This window comes from Microtus pennsylvanicus, chromosome 12 (assembly GCF_037038515.1).
Source record: "Microtus pennsylvanicus isolate mMicPen1 chromosome 12, mMicPen1.hap1, whole genome shotgun sequence".
Classification (NCBI taxonomy): Eukaryota; Metazoa; Chordata; class Mammalia; order Rodentia; family Cricetidae; genus Microtus; species Microtus pennsylvanicus.
Window position 1 is genome coordinate 15,114,602 of NC_134590.1, and position 20,528 is coordinate 15,135,129.

The 20,528-nt window shown below is 44.8% G+C and overlaps 1 protein-coding gene across 1 annotated transcript; it reads left to right on the forward strand.

Moving 5' to 3' along the window:
- Nucleotides 1-884: 884 nt before the first annotated feature.
- Cox18 (cytochrome c oxidase assembly factor COX18) lies at nt 885-12,767 on the forward strand. The gene is made up of 6 exons (XM_075943088.1): nt 885-1,275; nt 2,900-3,000; nt 5,998-6,161; nt 6,487-6,611; nt 9,001-9,108; nt 12,297-12,767. The coding sequence occupies exons 1-6, from the start codon at nt 952-954 to the stop codon at nt 12,468-12,470; spliced, it is 996 nt and encodes a 331-aa protein (XP_075799203.1). The 5' UTR covers nt 885-951; the 3' UTR covers nt 12,471-12,767.
- Nucleotides 12,768-20,528: the final 7,761 nt, after the last annotated feature.

Below are 20,528 nucleotides of genomic sequence, written 5' to 3' on the forward strand. Positions count from 1 at the left end.
AATTTTTATGTGGATTCATGGTTAGTTTTGAACGCAGGTATCGCAGATTCCAGAAAATGTTACCCAATACCTTTGGTAGGTGTGCAGTGAAGTAGGGAACAATAGCTACCGTTTGGCGCTGGCAAACAGGAGAGGTTTCTAGAAATAGGCTTTGGCATATTGTATGGCTGGGTGCTTTTGTAAGAAAACTTCACGTCATCCCAATTATGCTGTAGTGAGGAACTCAAAACTGAAAATCTCACGGAGTTTGTGTATGCTTTGTGCGTTTCATTTTACTCTTTTTTTCCCTGCTTTTTATGATGATGATGTGGTGTGGCTTTTTTTTTTTTTTTTTTTTTGGAGACAGTGCCATTGGGTAGCTTTGGCTGGCTTAGAGCTCCCTTACCTAGACCAGACTGGCCTCAAATACACAAGAGATCCTCCTACTTGTGCCTCCAGAATGACAGGATTAAGGACGTGGGCCACCACCACCTGGCTGACAAATCTATCCGGTAGAATTTTGTCTAGAGGATAAAGGACACAGACTAACTCCACGCAAACCGGAAACACTCGTTCCTCTCTGAAGTAGGCGTTTCAGCAGTGGGTGGAAACAGAACTTGTACAGGCTACGCACGTCTCCAGCGGAAGCCGCCGGGTCACAAAAAGTACACAGGCGACAATCCTCTTGGGTGGAAACCGAAACTCAACAGCAAGGCGGTTTGCTTGCCCCGCCCACCCCTGCAGTTCCGGTTCCGACTGCCCGGACCTCCACCCTACCAAGGAAAGTTGTCCAGTGCGCGCCGCTTGCTGCCCAGTGCCGCGTGGGAAAGGCGGGGCCTTACGTCATCTCTGGTGCGACGCAGACGTCACCGACGTGGATAGGAAGCCAGGCGTAACCGCGGGCCGGCGCATGCGCACTTCTCCCGTGGGTCCCCTGGCCAGCCTGCTGTTCCTGGTCTGCAGCCCTGTGCCATGCTGTGCCGCCGGGGTGCCGGGTGTCTCCGGTCACTGCCCACCTTGCGGCTGCGGGCGTGGGGACTGCAGCCCGGCTGGAGTAGCTCGCGGCTCCCGGCCCTCCCGGTGTGTGCTGCCGCATCGGTGTCGGCGGCCGCTCCGGGCGGATGGTACGAGGCCCTGGCAGCGTCGGCGCCCGTGCGCGCCGCGGAGGAAGTGCTGCTGGGCGGGCAGGCAGCCACGGGGCTCCCCTGGTGGGGCAGCATCATGCTCACCACCGTGGCCCTGCGCGGCGCCGTCACGTTGCCCCTGGCGGCCTATCAGCACTACATCCTGGCCAAGGTGAGGACTATCGGTCCCCGTGCTGCCTTCCTGCTAGTGTTAACGGTCGAGGCTGGTACTTTGCTAAAATGGTATTGCGTATGTTAAATAATGGTTGGTGACTCAGTGCCTTTCAGTTCTTCCCACCTACCGGGTCTTTATTTGAAATATAAGTGTTTCCTAAACTTCACATTGAGACCAGTCTGCAGAAGAAATGACACGAGGAGCCTGTAACGTTAGGGACGTAAACGTTTTAACAGAGCTTCTGCAGCATTATTTCCCCTTAACTATTCTTACTGCTCTTTATTATTAGAAAGGATTCCCTAAATTAAAAGTTTGCAAACTTGGATTGTCACTCTCTACGACCCTGTGTCTGATGGGTTGTGACCTTGAGTCGGCCTTAAGACTTGTTTCTGTAGCTGGGCGGTGGTGGCGCACGCCTTTAATCCCAGCACTCGGGAGGCAGAGGCAGGCGGATCTCTGTGAGTTCGAGACCAGCCTGGTCTACAGAGCTAGTTCCAGGACAGGCTCCAAAGCCATAGAGAAACCCTGTCTCGAAAAACCAAAAAAAAAAAAAAAAAAGACTTGTTTCTGTGGAATCTGTATAGCATTTTCTTTTCTTGGCTATTCGTGGTGTGAGAGGAAATCAGCAGTTTCTCTGAAGTTTCACCTTCTCAGTTAATTTGAGTAGGTGAAGTTTCGCAGAAGATCGCCAGGAAGGAAGCAGCCACACTAAAGCAGAAAGTGGTCACTGTGGGAATCCTTAGGATTTGAACTGAACAAGTGGGGTGCTGTTTCCTCTATTGCTGGTGTATCTAAGGCTGGAACAGGAAAATCCGGGATGCAGTTTTCATTTAATTCTCAAAATTCTAGGAAGTAGGTGCCATTTCAGAGGCTATGCACAGCCAGAAATAGAAAGCATCACCAAGCATCCCTTAACCAAGAAGTTTGTGCAGAGCATTTTGTTTGCCCAGATAGGTGTACAAACTGGAATTTAAGTTTGACTCAAGATCTTTTTTTTTTTCTTGTATTTTTGAGACAACAGGGTTTCTCTGTAACTTTGGAGGCTGTCTTAGAACTAGCTTTTGTAGACCTGGCTGGCCTCGAACTCAGAGAGGTCCACCTGTCTCTGTCTCTGCCACCAGAGTGCTGGAATTGAAGGCATGCGCCACCACCGCTCAGCTTGACTCAAGATATTTTAAGCAGGCTAAATATCTAATAGTATCTTCTGCTTAAATGTTTCTGATTGCACATGTGATCAGCAAACACTTGTAAGTAGTTTAGGGTACAGAGAATACATGAATGTCGTTTATTGGGACACTGACCTAATGCGGAATCGGGGAGGAAAAAGGGTTACTTGGCTCTCAGGTTCTAGTCTATCATGGAGGGACAGCAGGACAGGAACTAAAGCAGAAACCTTAGTGGAAAATGGCTCACATGCCTAGGGATGGCAGCCCGCAGTGGGCTGGGTCCTTCTGTGTCAAGTAGCAATCAAAAACATTCCGTGGCTAATCTGACAGATGAAAATTCTTAACTGAGTTCCTCTCTCCTGGGTGCACCAAGTTGACAGCCAACGCTGACTACAGCCGTGGTTTTCAGCAAAGATCCTTTATGTGCTCATAAAAACAACTTTTTCTTTAGTTAGGTGGAAAACTTGCAACCAGAGATAAAAAGCATCGCCAAGCGCCTTAACCAAGAAGTTGCAGTTTGTGCCCATCGGTTTGGTTGGTCCAAAAGAGTTGCCAGGTATGCAGTCTTATGCCTGTAATCATGAAATGTATAAATGCAGGTTTGGGTATTCTCTTGATTGGTTCATATTAATAAATCACTGTGGAGCATGGTTGTTTTATATACTGAAATGGAAGCATATAAACGAAGAAACAGACTTTATCCTAACTCCATCTCAGCCTCCCACTACCTGAGTTCCTCATCCTCGTACCCCCTTCCCCCGAATGCTCGGATTGCAGATGTGCTACCACATCTGGGTTCTATTTGGAGGACCCACTGAAAAGAGCCGTGTTCAGATTAAAGATGGCCGTGAAGTAAGTCCTGCACAAGATTTGGTGTGAGTCATAGGAAAGCCTGGAGCTGTGCGTGTAAGTAGGTGTAGTTTGCTGTGCGGTCCTGTCTCGTCTCATGTTGCCCATCTGTGTCCCCATAGCCCTCCCACCCCCCAGCCCCGCACATTTTGGTTCTTGTGAAATGGTGTATAATTCAGGCAGTCTTCTTGCCTTCCAGATGGTATCACTATAGTAATGTGCCACCATGCCTGGAAAACTGTATTATACACACACACACACACACACACACACACACACACACACACACACACATATATATTATATCATCTTTATTTGGTGCTAATAAAACAACAACAACAAAAAACAGAAAAACTTGACATTAGAAGAGTTGGCTCAGCAGTCAAGAGCACTTGTTTTTGTTTTGTTTTAAATCCTCGATTTCTGTGTAGCCCTGACTGTCCTGGAACTCACTATATAGACCAGGCTGGCCTCAAACTCAGAGATCCACCTGCCTCTGCCTGCTAAGTGCTGGGATTAAAGGTATGTGCCACCATGCCTGGCCTAAAGAACACTTGTCCCTCACAGAGGACCCAGGCTCAATTCCCTGCACTCTCATGATGGCTCTCCTGTCTGTAGCTCCAGCTCCAGGAGTGCTCAACACCTTTTCTAACCTCGGGGCACCAGGCCTGCATGTGGTGCGCTTAAACACATGCAAGCAAAGCACTCATACACATAAAACAATAAAACAACAAAGAAAACTTGAAATGTAGGGAACTGGTGAGGCAAGGCAAGCCTTTAATCTCAGCACTGTGGAGGTTGAGGCAGGGATAGCTCTTGAATTCAAGGCCAGTCTGTTTACATAATGAGTTCCAGGCCTTCCAGGCTACAGTCGGAGACCCTGTCTCAGAAAGAGAAGAAGGAAAAAAGGAGAAAGTATATGTATTGACACATACAAGATAAAGTTGTATTTGTTAAATGTAGATAAACCAAAGCCTGTAGTTTAGATATTTTATTAAGAGGAATCTGAGAGCACAGCCATGGGCCAGTAGAACAGGTGAATAGCTAGCTGTTCATCTGGGCTGTAATTGGATTGGTGAGGTGAGCTTTATGACAGATAACTTACCTGTGCTTAACTGATGCTGTGGCTGTCTAGATATTTCTTGTGCAGTTGGCTAGTTCACATCCTCAGAAGCGCTGATGTGAGGGTCCATTATGTTGTGTGACCTAAGTTTCCAGGACCATAGTGTGCAAGTGTATGTAGAGAAGAAAAGTACTAATAAGAAGACCTGAGGGCCTGGAATGCATGTGTGTACTGTCTCAGTTTGGCACACTGCAAATTGATTCAATACAACAGTTATAGAAAGCCTACCTTGTACTAAATGTGTGTGGTATAAGACATTAAGAGATGAGGAAGAAACCAGAGCACGGTTAGTGATGCATGCATAAGAAGCTTGTGACTCAGAGGCCAGCCTGAGCTAGTGATACCCTTCTTGCCACAAAAACAAATAATTGTCCCTCAAGACCGTGGTCTAGAAAGTACGACTTACAAACAAAAGTGACAGTTGGGTTTGGTGGCACAGGCCTGTAATCCTGGTTCCTTGGAGGTAGAGATAGGGGAACCAGAGGCTCAAAGTTATCCTTGGCTGCATATCAAGTCAAGGTCAGCTTGGACCACTGAGGCCTTGTCTCAACACAATGGAAGTACCAGAGCTGGTTATGGTGGTGAGTGCTATCAGTACCCACACTTGGTCAGCAGAGACTAGCCGATCTGTGACTTTGAGGCCAGCCTGGTATGTAGTGTGTGTCAGGCCAGTCAGGGCTACACCGTGAGCCTTCTCAAAAAGAGAAACTGATACAGTGAACAGATTAACATAACCTTTGTTGAAAAATTGCAAAATGGAGGCCACTTTGACAGTCTAAGAATATAAACTGCACAGACCCACAGAACAGACAAGATACTTTGGGAGGTCAAGTGACTTTGTTTGCCTGGACTAGAGTTAAGTAAAATATGCTCTCAGCTGTGATATTTGCAGTTAAAATTGTGTTAGACTTTGTTGGGCTTGAAATCCCATTCTCCATTTTGTTTAGTTTTGAGACAGGAGTTCACGAGGTAGCCTCCATTTGTCTTCCTTATTTAGCTATGTAACTTGAGCCTGGCTTCAAGCTTCAATCCTCCAACCTCCATCCATATCCATATCCCAAAAAATGCTGGAATTGTGGGTATGTGCTAAATCAGCTGGTAGTATTTCACCCTTCAGATATTGGCAGGGGTTGGAGAGTTGGCTCAGTGGTTAACATGTATTGATGTGTTGTTTATACATGCATATCACAGAATATGATAAATAAAATATTTTTAAAATAAGCTTATTGGCCAGAGATCACTAGAGACTAAAGTTATAGTCTGACAATGTCTTTAATAAAAGGTAATGTGGAAATTATTTTTATGTTTGAAATTATTGCTAAATGTTTTAGTGTCACACATTTATTAGATGAGTTGAAAATGTATTTGGTAGATTCATTCAGTACATTTAATATGGAACATTAAAACATACACTGTAATTAAATGGTATTGCAGAATTGAAAAAAATTAAGTAAAAAGCTTTGTGCCTTCTGTTTAGTTAACCCCTCAACTGCTTATGATAGCTGAAAGCCCTGCTCACCTTGTAGGGTAAAGTTCTTGCTAGTGGTCAGAAGATGTCTTGGCTCCCTTCCCTCACCTTAGGCTCACCTATCTAAAGAACATGCGGAGGCTTGTTTCAGAGCTGTATGTGCGTGACAACTGCCATCCCTTCAAAGCCACCGTGTTGGTCTGGGTCCAGCTTCCAATGTGGGTCTTCATATCCGTTGCCCTCCGGAACTTCAGCACAGGGGCAGCACATTCAGAAGGTAACTGTTTCAGAAATCCTCATCTCTCAAATTCTTGAAAGTTGCATCCCAATAAAAAGAAAAAATTCTAGTCTTCATAACTGTGATTTACTGTCTTCCTTACATTACAGAATTTAGAATCTTAAGCATAAACAGTCTATGTTGAGAGCAATAACTGGAAAATGAAGCAAAACAAAACAAAAAAATTGCAAATATAAATAGCTTAACTAAGCAGTGTAGCTCTTGGGGGAGAGACGCCCTATGGGAGTTGTTGGGGTCTGTGTTTGTGTGCTGCTCCCTCCGCTCTCCTCAGGAATCCTGTTGTTTTGTGTTTAAACTGTTTCAGCTGCTGTTTCTGTTCAGGAGCAGTTAGCGGCTGGCGGGGTGCTGTGGTTTCCTGACCTCACTGCAGTGGATTCCACTTGGATTCTGCCCATCTCCGTTGGTGTTGTCAATTTACTAATAGTGGAGGTCAGTGGTTTACGTTGGGGTTTGCTGGCTGTTTATGTCATTGGGATTGCTGCTGCTGCTGCTGTTCTGGCGTCACATACACTCTGAATTGTGACATCAGATCAGCTCCTGGTGTGAGCCAGTTCCTTTATGTCTCTAGTGTCAGAGTCCTTTTTGTTAAAGTAAGAACGCTATACCTGGCACAATTGCTTGTGTCCAGTCTTTGTACTCAGGAAGCAGAGGCAGGAGAATCACAAATTTCACAGCCATCCTAGGCTACATTACAAGACCATCTCAAAAACCAGGCAAAAGAAGAAGAATAGTAATTAAAGCTGTGTATGTTGGTACTTCTTTAATCTCAGTGCTCAGGAGGCAGAGGCTGGCAGATCTCCGCAAGCTCAAGTCCAGTCTGGTCTACACAGTGAGTTCCAGGACAGCCAGTGCTATGTAGAGACATGGAAAGAACCAGTCTCTCTATATACATTTAAGAATTTAAGATGCATGGCCAGTGTGGTTTTAATCCACAATTGAATGGCGTTTTTGTGTATCTATTATGTGAATTTATTGGTAGGGAACCGTAAGTAACCCACTGACGTTCTCTTAATAAGTGACTTAGTATCATCATTTGAATTTCTTGATGTGCTGATGTAAAGGAACACATACATGAAAAATGGGATTTTTTTTTTTTTTAGTTGTCTTCTGTTACCCATAGCACTTCACTCAGCAGTACCCAGAAAGCATGCTTGTCATTTTATAAAGAGCTCAGACTTTGAGGTAAAAGTCTTAGAAACCTCATGTCAGTGAGCACTGTCTGGGAATTCCAATCTACATCTTGTTTGTAGCAGACATTATTTTTTTAATTCATTGGAGCTGGGAATATAGCTTAGTTGGTAGAATGCTTGCCTAGCATTGCAGAAAGCCCAGGATCTCTACCCCGGTCCTGGATGCACGGACATAGTGGGGCATGGCTGATAGAGTGGTCAGAAGTTTAAGGTCATTTTCAACTACACAGCAAGCTCCATGCTACCCTAGAGTATGTGCACCTGTTTAAACAGAGAAGATGGAGTTGGAGAGATAGCTTGGAGGTTAAGAGCATTTACACAGTCCTAGCTCAGTCGATGGCATCCACATGGCTGCTCACCACAAGCTTTAACCAATTCCAACTCTAGATTCCAACTTCTGCCATGCCTCTTCTGAACCCACCGGGCACCAGGAACATGTGTGGTACACAGACAGACGTGTACACTTTTTTTATAAAGATTTATTTATTTATTATATGTAGTGTTCTGCCTGCATGTATGCCTGCAAACCAGAAGAGGATGCTAGATTTTATTACAGATGGTTGCTGGGAATTGAACTCAAACCTTTGGAAGAGCAGGTATTGCTCTTAACTGCTGAGTCATCTCTCCAGTACTCTCCCCTTTAAAGGTGGATCTAAAGCCATTAGTGAGATGTTGAGGAAACATGTCACGTGCAGTGTGAATGTTCTTAAGAACACAGTGCAGCTCCTCAGTTTGTGTCAGTAACTATTTGGCAGAGAGAAAGGAGTGATGGAGGCTGGAAAGAATTCCTGGCAGTGCTGTAGTCTTGTTCCGGTGTCATCCGATGACTGAGAAAAAGCTGTAATATAACAGTATTGTGTGGGGGGCTTCTCTGACCAGTTTACGTGAGTTATCGACTTCTCAGATTAACCCTGTGAGGATTATATTATTTTAATGAAGGGAAAGTGGCACAGAGTTAAAATTTGTGTAAGGTTGTGGATCTCTGGGAGTGCAGGGCTACCAGGGATGGAGACGCCTGTCTATAATCTCATCACCTGGAAGTTTGAGGCTGGAGGATCTCTGCACAGTGAGAGCCTGTCTCATAAAATTAACAGCAGCATCAGGGTTGCCTTTTGAGTCATAGTCCCCCTGCATCTCACACACACAAAGCCTCATTGTTCTGGCCCTAAGTTCATTGGTGTTGAAATTGTTGTGTTTAAGTGCTGGATATGGAGGCCATGGCCTTGTGCACACCAGGTCAAGTGCTCTGCCATTGAACCACAATGTCAGCCCTTAAAGGTATTGGTAGAGGCTGGTCACAAACCAGCTTTTAGCCAGGTGTTGTGGTACCCATCTGCCATCTCAGCAGAGGCAGTGTTTGAGACTACCCTAATGTACTGAGTATGCTCCAGGCTAGTCAGGGCTACATGCTGAAACCCTATCTTGAAAAAAAATTTTTTTTGAGACACTGTCTCATGTAAGCTATCTCACAAATAAATGTAAAAGCCAAAGATGACCTCAAATTGCTGCCCCAGTGCAAATGCTAGGATTTAAAGAGTGTCCCACAAAGCCTGGGCTTCAGTTGCATTTTCAAGTTTGTCTGACTTAATGTGCATTTTAGTAATTATGGTTTGTGTGTTCTACTTCAGATTTTCGCTCTACAAAAACTCGGAATGTCTCGTTTTCAAATGTATGTCACACACTTTGTGCGCGCTGTGTCTGTGCTGATGATCCCGATTGCCGCCACAGTACCTTCTGTGAGTACCTGTAGCATTGCATGTGGCCCGTGCTTAGCTCCCACAGCCTGGCAGCCTGCAGCTTTGAGCCTGTCTTTCACCAGCTTGACCCTTGCTGTTGAGAATGCGTGTGTGGACTGATTGGCTCATCTTTCTCATGCATGTGTCCAGCTCTGCTGTCAAACTCCTTGCTCCCCTTCCTGTTTTAATGACAGAACACCTTGCTCAGTCTAGCACTTGCCTATTTGACTAGCTGATACATTGAACAACTTCCATATAGACTAGACCAAGGACTACAGCTCTTAAAAAAGAAAGCACCGCCGAGTCCACGTGGATTCATGAGTACTGCAAGGTTAACTGTGCTGTGGGTTTGGTTCATTTGTCCCTGTTGATACCTAAGGAGACTTTGTAAGAAATAAACGAATAAACAATTATTGTTACAGTTCCTTCAGTCCTTTTGTATGTTTCCCACAGATAACTTTAGAAGTTGTCAGAAGTTGTGTTCTACCAAATGAATGTGCTTGTGTCTTACTTACTTGGTCACATCTAGCAGTTTTAATGGTCTAGGAAGTATGTGCAGTGGTTTTTAGACACAGTACATGTAGGTGGATTTTTCTTTTTAACTTTATTTCATGCGCATTGGTATAACGATGTCAGATTCTCTGGAACTGGAGTTACAGACAACTGTGAGCTGCCATGTGGATGCTGGGAATTGAACCCAGGTCCTCTGAAGAGCAGTCAGTGCTCGTAACCACTGAGCCATCTCGCCAGCCCCCGTAGGTAGATTTTTCTGTCCCACCAAATAGCTCCCAGATCACGACACAGAGACTTAGTATTATTCATAAAAGCTTAGGCTTGTTTCTCATTAGCTCTTAGAGCTTAAATTAACCCAGTTCTTTAGTCTGCGTTCTTTCACATGGCTTGGTTACCTTTACTTTGCAATGCCCATACTGCCCCTCTGCATCTGACGGGCCATCTCTTCTTCCCAGGATTCTCTCTGCCTCAAATTCCTGCCTAGCTATTGGCTATTTAATTTTTTTATTAAACCAGTGACAGTGGAATATCTTCACACACTGTAAAGGAATATTCCACAGCAAGTATACCCAGCTAAAAATTAGAATTTTTTTCTTAGCAAGAAAAGGAATTTGTTATGTAGATGGAAACCTATAGTTCTGTCTGGATGCACTTTTTAAAGTGTGTTGAGAAAAAAGGCTTAGAAATCCTTGTGTCGGTGTAGGGGGCTGCATGTTCTTGATCCCAGCTCCCCAGGGAGCTAAACAGAAAGATCCCATGACTCTGGATGCACCAGCCTGATTCTCGGGCACTCCAATTTTATGCCAAGCACTTGCATGTGTCAGGGTGCGTGAGTGGGAGTCTCCTAGAGTCGGTTCTCCTCTTGCGTGTGTCGGGGTGCGTGAGTGGAAGTCTCCTAGAGCCGGTTCTCCTCTTGCGTGTGTCTGGGTGCCTGAGTGGAAGTCTCCTAGAGTCGGTTCTCCTCTTGCATGTGTCGGGGTGCGTGAGTGGAAGTCTCCTAGAGTCGGTTCTCCTCTTGCATGTGTCGGGGTGCGTGAGTGGAAGTCTCCTAGACTCAGTTCTCTCCTGTGGTGTGGGTTCCAGGCTTAAACTCCTGTCATCTAGTTTGCTGGCTCTGCTTGCCAGCCCTAGGCACTCTTAATGCTTTTTGTATATTGCCTTATAATTCTCCTGGCAGTGCAGAGAGGCAGTCACTGTTACAATCTCCCACTTTGATAGGTCAGACAGTGGTGGTGCACACTATTAATTCCAGCACTTGGAGGGGTAGAGGCAGGTAGATATCTGAGTTTGAGGCCAGCCTGGTCTACAGAGGGAGTTCCTCTACAGAGGGGCTACTCAGAAAAACCATCTAGAAAACAAACAAAACAACAGAAACAATCTCCCTCTTTAGTGATGAGGAACCTGAAACATGGAAAGTTAAATAACTTCAGTTCTGTGAACTACTCATGCAGTCTCTGCAGACAGAAGTTTCTGTCCTGCCTGGTCCTGCAGCTGTTCAGTCCCAGAGAAACACACAGAGGCTTATATTAATTATAAACGGTTTGGCTTATAAGCTCAGGCTTATTATTAACTAACTGTCATAACCTAAATTAACCCATAACTTTTGTCTGTGTTTAGCCACGTGGCTTGGTACCTTTTCTCAGTATTGGATTTCATCTTGCTTCCTCTGTATCTGGCTGGCAACTGCATCTCTACCTTACCTTTACCCAGAATTCTCTTTGTCTGGTCGCCCCCACCTATACTTCCTGCTTGGCTACTGTCCAATCAGTGTTTTATTAAACTAATACAAGTGACAAATCTTTACAGTGTACAAGACCATTGTCCCACAGCAAGTCTCACGTTTGCGGGTCGCTCAGCTGTTATTTGTAACCGCTGTGCTAATCTGCCTGTGGTGTATTACTTCTGCCCTTGGGGTCTCACTTTGAACAAGTACAGACACTTCTGTACTTACCCATTCTGTACAGTTGCTCTCAGGAGCCCTCAGAGGGAGTGCATTTACTCTCCCATTTTACAGATACGAAAATGAAGCAAGAGAAATGACCAGTGCAAAGCCAGATAGTAGTGACAGGGTTCAGACCTGGGGAGCTTCATCCCAGGCAGGGTTCACCAGCCACATGGTTTGCCCTCTGAGACCTGACTGCTTTCTGATACACACAGAGCTTGAGACATGTATGTGTAGGAAACATGTATGTACAGAAAGGCCAGCCTGGGTTCTGTCACAAAAGGTTAATAAGTTGTCTCTGAAGAAATGAAACGCATCCTTGACGATACAGAGAAAGTGGTTACTGGGGGCTTGTGATGGATAAAAGGGGGAAGCGAGGTCTGGGAAGATTGCCACGGGAAGAGGTCACCACCCAGGCTCCCACCGTCCATCAGTAGACTCAGTTGTCAGCACCTGTGGTGGGAACAAACTAATAGTCAAAGAAGGAGGGTGCTTTCCTGACCCTGCCTGCTATCTGCTGTAAACACCTCGCTCTTCTGTCGCCCGTTGTCAGCCTTTCTTGCCTGGTGGACCTCATTTGCTATCTTCATAGCTTGCTCAGAATGCTGGTGTGTGTGTGTGTGTGTGTGTGTGTGTGTGTGTGTGTGTGTGTGTGTGTGTGTGTGTGTGTGTTCACTGCTTGTGTGAACTGGCCCATACAGGAGCAGATACTAACTGTCTGTGCTCTCTCTAGTCTCTTGTTCTCTACTGGCTGTGCTCCAGCCTCTTGGGCCTCTCCCAGAATCTGCTGCTGCGCTCCCCTGGATTCCGCCAGCTCTGCCGGATACCACCAACCAAGTCGGATTCAGAGACCCCTTACAAAGACCTCTCTGCTGCCTTTTGTGCCAAGTTCCTTTCAAGAAAATGACAGAAATTCACTTCCAGTAACTTTGAAATTATCAGAAATGTCATTGTCGGCTTCATGTATTGAATGTAGGAGATTGGATAGCATTTAAATTGCTTTTATTTAACTATCATGAAGCCCTGTGGCAAAGATGCAATTCAGATGTATTTTACATGTTAGAAATAAATGTTCAGTTGTAAAGTGTAAAGATAAGCCAGGATGCCTGGCCTTGTTCATGAAATCATAGCTTTGCTGAGAACAGCATTAGATCCTGCGTGATCTGTGCCCAACTGTCCACATAATAAAGGTTTGTAAATTAAAGTCTCTCGTGAGATAATTCCTTTAAAAAAAGATTTTATATAAAGTATGTATGTGTGTCTGTGTGGGGGTCTGTACACCTGTGTGCAAGTGTCCACAGAGGTCAGCAGCGCCAGATCCATCCCTCTGGAGTTGAAGGAAGTTGACATGGGCGCTGGGAACCACTCAGGATGTCAGAAGAGCAGTGTTTGCTCCCCACTGAGGCGTCTCCCCAGCCCTCCAGAGAGGTTACTGTTGGCCACTGAGCCAGTTAGCCGTGTCTCCAGCCCAAGGGTGGTAATTGCTAGCACTTTGGATTGGAGGGTGGTTGGAGGTCTATTTGCATATTTGGAAAGTCTGCAAGGCCGGGCAGTGGTGGCGCATGAGGCAGAGGCAGGCAGATCTCTGTGAGTTCGAGGTCAGCCTAGTCTACAAGAGCTACAGAGAAACCCTGTCTCGAAAAACTAAAAAAAGAAAGAAAAAAGTGTGCATGGTTTTGTCACAAAAGGCATGGGACTCAGTGTCCTTTTGGCAAATTGTAGTTAAGTCACCTAGTGGGGCACTGGAGGGGCTCGGTTAAGGCTGAGAACAACAGGAGCCACACACCAGGTGTCGCCTGAAGTGTGTATGCAACCAGAAAGGCCACTGTGTAGTAAGGTAATTTTTCACTTGCTTATTTGGAAGGATTGAATGCTCTCTTGGGATTAATACAGGAAAAGTTCGTAGCTGATATAAATTGTGACTTCAGCTCTTCTTGTTTCATTCAGAAAGGTGGCAGTTGTGGTTGATGTATCCAGGAATAAATTTGATAGGCATTTGAGAAAATTACAGTTTTTCTTTTGTTAGAATTAGGGATCTGATTCTAAGATCCCAGAGACCTCAGAGGTGGTGGGGTGGTTGCAGATTGGTCCCGTCCCTGGTGTCCCAGTACCACTCTGCAGCTGTGTAAATACAGTGTGTGGGGGGGGAGGGGGAGTTGATGGGTGCAGTCAGCCTGGCTTTGGAGATTGCTGTCTTTAGAAATCTGGCTGCATCTAAAGTGTATTCATGTCCCCAGGTCAATATTCATAGTACTTTCAGAGTCATTGGTGAAAGAAAATGGAGACACTTGGTGAATTAGTGGGATTTTTTTGTTTTGTTTTGTTTTCTGAGACAGGGTTTGTATGGATGGCCCAGGCTGTGCTGGAACTCACTCTGTAAACCAGACGGACCTCAAACTCACAGAAGTCCACCTGCATCTCCCTCCTGAGTGCTGGGACTAAAGGCATGTGTCACCACCGACCCTGCAAAATAATGGAATTCAAACTACGTGGTACTCAGCATATTCTGACTATGCTTCCTTCACAGTTGATAGTACTATGCCTTTCTTACTTCTTTACCCCCACTCCTATTTTTTAAAATTACTGTGTGTGTGTGTTTGCGTGCGCGTGTATGTGTGAAGCAGGTGTTATTCCCTTCCCTCCTGCGTGTTCCCTGGAATCAAGCTCCAGCCATGAGGCTTGGCCGTCAGTGCCTTTGCCCACTGAGCCATTTCACTGGCCTTCCTATTTTAAATGGCCACTAAGTGTCCTGAGGACTTGTTCATCCAAAGAGTTGAAGCATAAGGAGAAGGGTTTGTGTACAGATTACAGTGTTGCCAGAAGGCTCTGTTACTACACCAGCACCGAGTTTATCTGTGGACAGAGATGCCAGCAGCTTGCAGGGTCCTCACCCTATGTGGTCCCTGGGAACAGTGGTGCAGTGTTTACCGATCCATTTTGATGACTAAAGAGAAGTGACTGCTTGGCTACTCAGATGCGTTTTCATTTGCGGTGTCACAGGTTTTCTTTTGTGATATTCCATCTTGATAAGCCCGTTGTAAATGGGAAGTATTCTAAGTCAATCAGACATAGTGGGACATGCCAGTAATCCCCGCACCCAGCAGGCCAAAACACGATTGTAGACAGAGATTTTCATCCCACCAGCCCGCTCCCAAATAACCCCACAAAGACTTATCATTAATTATAAATGCCCAGCCAATACCTTAGGCTTGTTACTAACTAGCTCTTACAACTTAACCCATATTTCTTACCTATGCTCTACCATGTGGCAGCACCTTTTTTTAGCATGGCGTGTTCATCTTGTTTTCCTTAGTGTCTCCTGACGGCTCCGCTATTCCGCCCTTCTTCCCAGTGTCCTCTCAGTTTGGCTCTCCCACCTACCCTCTTTCTACCTAGCTACTGGCCAGTCAGCTCTTTATTAAGAACGAGGGCAACACCGCTTCACAGTGTGCAGAAGGGTTATTCCTCAGCACAGGGTTGCCGCAAATCCAAGGCCAACCTGACCTAGATAGTATATAGAAAAACTGTTTTTAGCCGGGCGACGGTGGCACACGCCTTTAATCCCAGCACTCGGGAGGCAGAGGCAGGCGGATCTCTGTGAGTTCGAGACCAGCCTGGTCTACAGAGCTAGTTTCAGGACAGGCTCCAAAGCCACAGAGAAACTCTGTCTCGAAAAACCAAAAAAAAAAAAAAAAAAAAAAAAAAAGAAAAGAAAGAAAGAAAGAAAAACTGTTTTTAAAAAATGTGGCTCCCTGTCCTCAGAAAACTGTTAAAAGTCCCAAATACAGCTTTTATTTAACACATTTTAAAAAATCAGATGCTGAACCATTATAAACCAGCAACTCTGTGTTTGCATGCAATCAAGGAAACAAATATGCGCAGTGTGTAGTAAAGAGCCAAGGGGATTCAGGGCGCTCTTGGCTGGTGCAAGAGTCTCAGCAACAATTTGGCCCTCGCTGTGATGTCGCTAGGAACTGGCGCCGTCATTTTTCTCAGGATGAGGGAAATCTGCCTGCCCTTGTACTACTTGTAACTTTCCAAAGTGTGAAAACTGAAGGAGTTGTGTAGCTAGGCACTGCCAAAAATGTGCTGGGTCTTCCCTTTCCTGACACAGAACCTGATAAACCTCTGGAATTTATGGAGGGTTAGTAATAAAACTTTTTTAAATCTTTATTTTATTTATTTATTTATTTACTTTTGGTTTTTCAAGACAAGTTTTCTCTGAGTAACAGCCCTAGCTGTCCTGGAACTATCTATTTAGACCAGACTGGTCTTGAACTCACAGAGATTCACCTGCCTCTGCCTCTGCCTCCTGAGTGCTGGGATTAAAGGCAAGTGCTAGCACCACCCAGCACTTTTTTAGTTGGTTTTAAGTGTGTATGTATACATGAGTGTATACCTACAGGGGCTAGAGGCATTGGATCACTTGGAACTGGAGTTACAAAGTTGCCAGCCACAGGGTGGGTGCTGGCAGCTGGAATTCAGGTGGGCGGTCCGCAAGAACAGGAAGCACTCTTAAGTACGGATCCATCTCTCTTGACCCTAAGAAAGGCTTCTTAAATCTTTAAATGCTTAGGATTTGTAGACTTTAAAAACAGCTACAGAGTATAAGTTAATTTTTGTAAAGTTGACATGGTTTTATTTTGGGGTATGTGCCAGGTCTCAGAAAGCAGACCATTTTCACGGCTCTGTCGACATATAAAAGGCTGAAGAGCGTGTTGGCATTTTTTGTTATGACTTGGCTAGTGTTGAATTCAGTTTTACCTCTGCTTCCGGAGTGAGGGAGTTATAGGAATGCCCCACCATGCCTGGCTCCCAAGCTCCATCGTTTGTATGACGGAATTTTCAATTAATAGTCGTCTGCATTCATTCTTTCATAGACAGGGTCTAACTTTGTAGCCCTGACTGGCCTGAACTCACAGAGATTCACCTGCCTCTGCCTCTAAAGTACTGGGATGTGTCACATACCCACCTCTGGATTTTTTTTTGATTATATTTATTTATTATGTTCCCCTATATGTATGCCTACAGGCCAGAAGAGAGCACTGGATCTCATTGTATATAATTGTGAGCCACCATGTGGTTGCTGGGAATTCAACTCAGGACCTCTGAAAGAGCAGCCAGTGCTCTTAACCTCTGAGCCATCTCTCCAGCCCTGGATTTTTAAGAGCAAAACAAAACTGAAGCAAACATTGAATTACAGATCCCTTGCTTCTTCCTTCTGAGCGCTAGGATGCAGTGCTAGATGCCAGGGCTCGATGCCACTGCCCCGTATTATACGATGTTCCGCATGCACAGCCTGGGTTCCATCACCAATACAGCAGAACAGAAACCTAGAGCCAAGGCCTGCGGTTGTTATTATCTATGAGTAAGAGTTCCTCATAACGTGTGGAGCAGGCCTATAGTTGGAATTCTTCGGAGGCTCCTGCGGTGGGATCACTGCCTGGGCTATTGAGCAAGCTTGTGTCTCAAGAAGTATCATGAAAACCTAGAAGACATTTTAGTAATCTTAAATGTGTATCTAGAAGCCCAGAGAGAAAAATCAATGGCAGAAAGAAAGTAAAAACCAACATACGGTTATGCTATTTCTGCCTTGGTAATGTTTAACATGAAAATTCGGTGGGTGGGGGGCTCAGAAACAATAGTATGTATGTTCCACGTTTGATAAGTAGAAACCTTGATAATATTTCAAAGCTAAAGAATGGATAAAGAACTTTGAATTTGTTGTTTTTATTTCTAAATTCAATGTGTATGTGGGAGGAGGACTGTGTCCAGGAGCGCACTGCCCTCAGAGGCCACGGGGGGGGGGGGGGTCGGGTCCCCTGCATTTAGAATAACAAAAGTTGTGAGCTGCTCCACGTGGTTGCAGTCCACTACCAGAGGATTATATGCTCTCAAGCACTGTGCCCACCTTTCCAGCGCCCAAGTTAGTTTTCTCAGGGAGAGAAAAGGTAAATACATGTCTTGTATTCATAATCACATGACATATTCCGCCTCGCTGCATGGATCATAGATCACTTGAATGCCAAGTAGAAGGGCATTTGAGAGACTGAGCCTGTGGTGTTTCTTATCAGAGGAGAGCCTTTCTTCGCTCCGTGAACACCCGAAAACCATTCCTGGGGCGCAGTGACCTCAGATGAAGGTCACCAGAGGAATTCATTCCAAAGGTAAAGGAATTAGAGAAAATTGGAACTCTAATAATTAAATTGCACTTATCGCATTATTTTTGGGCATCTTGTGGTTGGGTTAATGGTTCTGCGTGTTGTGTGGCCTTCACAGGGTTCTTTAGATGACCACCAAGATGATCACGTCGGAGACTGTTCTCTTTCACAGCTCTCCTGTGCATTAGGCCGAGGAAGTCTAGGTTTCTTGCCCGACCTGTTTTCCAGGGATGGCATCTGAGGCAAAGGATTATTCCCACCAGAGCACCCTCCTTCACGGTCTGTAACTCCCAGCTCGCAAAGCCTGCTCTTGACATTTCTTGCTCATGGTTTCCTGCCATCCCAATTAAGAACTACATAGAAAGGCCCTTTGATCTTGACTGATAGCCCGAAAAAACTATAAAATCTGGATATACATTTTCTTTCAGGCAGAGAATAGCCATGTAAACTCAAGTGTTAGCAATCACCTACAGACCAGGCTGGCCTCAAACTCACAGAGATTCACCTGTCTCTGCCTCCCGAGGACTCCGATTAAATGCATGCGCCTCCACCGCCTGGCTCACCTATGTTAAACTAAAGAAGCTGTTTCCTCTGCCTTCCTCGCCTACTGCTCAGAACACTAACTTTGTGCTCTGCTGAGACTTGAACATGGGGCAGCGTTGACATACTGTCCTAAGAGGACAGCAACAGCCTGCGTTCCTATGCAGTCTCTGCCTTCTTGACGGTCCAGCTGAGGTCTTCAAGCTCACTCTACCATTGATGACTTAGTCCTGTGCTGTTGGTCTTGTCTCAGATAAAGCAGGACTTCTGGGCATTTGGGAACAAAAACATTGGTGGAAAACCTGAAATAAAATTGAAGGTGAATATTCTTAGAAGGTAACCAAATCTATTGTTTTATTGAAGGAAAAAACAAAGAGGTTTGTGCTATTTCTGTGCAAAAAAAAAAATCCTTTAAAGCAAATTACTATGGGAAAATGCCTATTTTTGGTATTTTCCCATTTAGAGATGATACAGGCGTGCTTTTGTTCGGTGTCCCCGAGAAGGCAGTTATGAGTGGTTTTGCCTTCGACAGAAACTGGGAAGCATATCACATTTAATTTGGCTTTCGTTTTTTTCTTCTATACTTACTATATAATATTTAAAAAATTTACATAAAGTAAACCTATGTTCATATTCCTGCATGTTCTGACTTTTATTAAGGGCTGGAGAGATGGCTCAGAGTTTACAAGCATTGCCTGCTTTTCCAAAGGTCCTGAGTTCAATTCCCAGCAACCACATGGTGGCTCACAACCATCTGTAATGAGGTCTGGCGCCCTCTTCTGACCTTCATGCATACACACAGACAGAATATTGTATACATAATAAATAAATAAATATTTAAAAAAACCTTTAACACATTTATTCTTATAACCTCAGGCTTCCTTGAGTGTCTGTGAATAATGGATGCTTCTGAGGATGAGAATATTAAAAATGGAATCTGTGAATATGGGGGAATTGGTAGCTCGTTTCACAATGTTTAAAATCACCAACGGGCTGGTGAGATGACTTATCAGGTAAAGTTTTGTCACCAAGTCTGAGCCCCAGAACCTGGCCAGCAGGAGAAAGCTCCTAGGGCCATGGCACAGGCAGGCTCTCCTCCTGTGTATACATACACTCGCACTGAAACTAAGTACATGCAACAAAATAGCAAAATGGAGTACATCAGAAAGCACAAGAGAAACCCTCTTCTGTCCATGGCTTCAGAAACGGCATTCTTGTTCAGGGAGCTTTCTTTCCACGCCTCCCTCGTGGCAACCACTTTGTACTCTGGCAAATTCCTTCAGCCTCTCTGTTTACAGACACCCAACCTAGGCAGCCGTGCTGGTTCAGATGCAACCAATGTGTATTAACTACTGCCCAGTCCGGTTCTGCCTCATCAGCTGGAAATATTTTAAAAAACAAACAAATGAATATTTTATCAGATAATAGAATTTTGTATATTCTTAATCCCCAAACTGCTTGCTCCTGAAGCTATGGTTATTGGAGCTATTTTGTTGCCATGTCTCTTGGTAGTGTCTCACTGTGCAGCCTTGGCTAGCCTTGAACTCACAGCGATCCTCCTGCCTTTGCCTCTCCGTGCTGGGATTAAAGGTGTATACCACCACAGCCAGTTTAACTTATTTTTAACAACTGCAGGTTTTAAAGATTACATATGATAATTAAATAATGAATTGAAGATTGATCTAAAAATGGTATCACTGAGACTAGGACCTCATGATATCGGTAAAAACAGAGCAAGATTGGGTCTTGGGCCTTTTATTTTTTTCCGCCATGGTGAATCCCACTGGTGAGAGATTTTTGCAGTACACAGATCAATGGGCAAATGATTCTAGGAATTCTCAGCCTTCACGCTTTTACACAAATAGCCCAACACTGCCCTCTAGTGGTTGATAGAAACATGCCATCAAATATTCAGTTTTCAGTTAACAAAGAACAGGGTTTTTTTTTTTGTTGTTGTTGTTTTGTTTTTCCCTTATCCATACAGATGTTTCTTAGATCCCTTGTTAGATAGTTAAATAAGACAGAGGAAGCTGGGAATGAAGTATCTCTAGCCAGTATGATTTACACCAAGCTGAGCTGCCTTCCAAATTCAGCTGCTCGCAGCCCAGAAGCCCAAAGCCATAGTCCTGAGTTGTGGAGGAAGCTCACAGCTACTTTGTGTTTTTGACGCACTCTTGACTTTCCCATGGCCAATATCTTGAGTCAACACAGGGCTTTGAACCTTAGGACTCCTTTTACTCCAGTTAATGCTCCAAGAACAAGAT

Coding starts and splice junctions, on each gene's coding strand:
- Cox18 (XM_075943088.1), top strand. CDS start 952: ATGCTGTGCCGCCGGGGTGCCGGGTGTCTCCGGTCACTGCCCACCTTG. Junction 3,001..5,997: donor TGGTCCAAAAGAGTTGCCAG/GTATGCAGTCTT, acceptor CCCTCACCTTAG/GCTCACCTATCTAAAGAACA. Junction 9,109..12,296: donor TTGCCGCCACAGTACCTTCT/GTGAGTACCTGT, acceptor TGCTCTCTCTAG/TCTCTTGTTCTCTACTGGCT.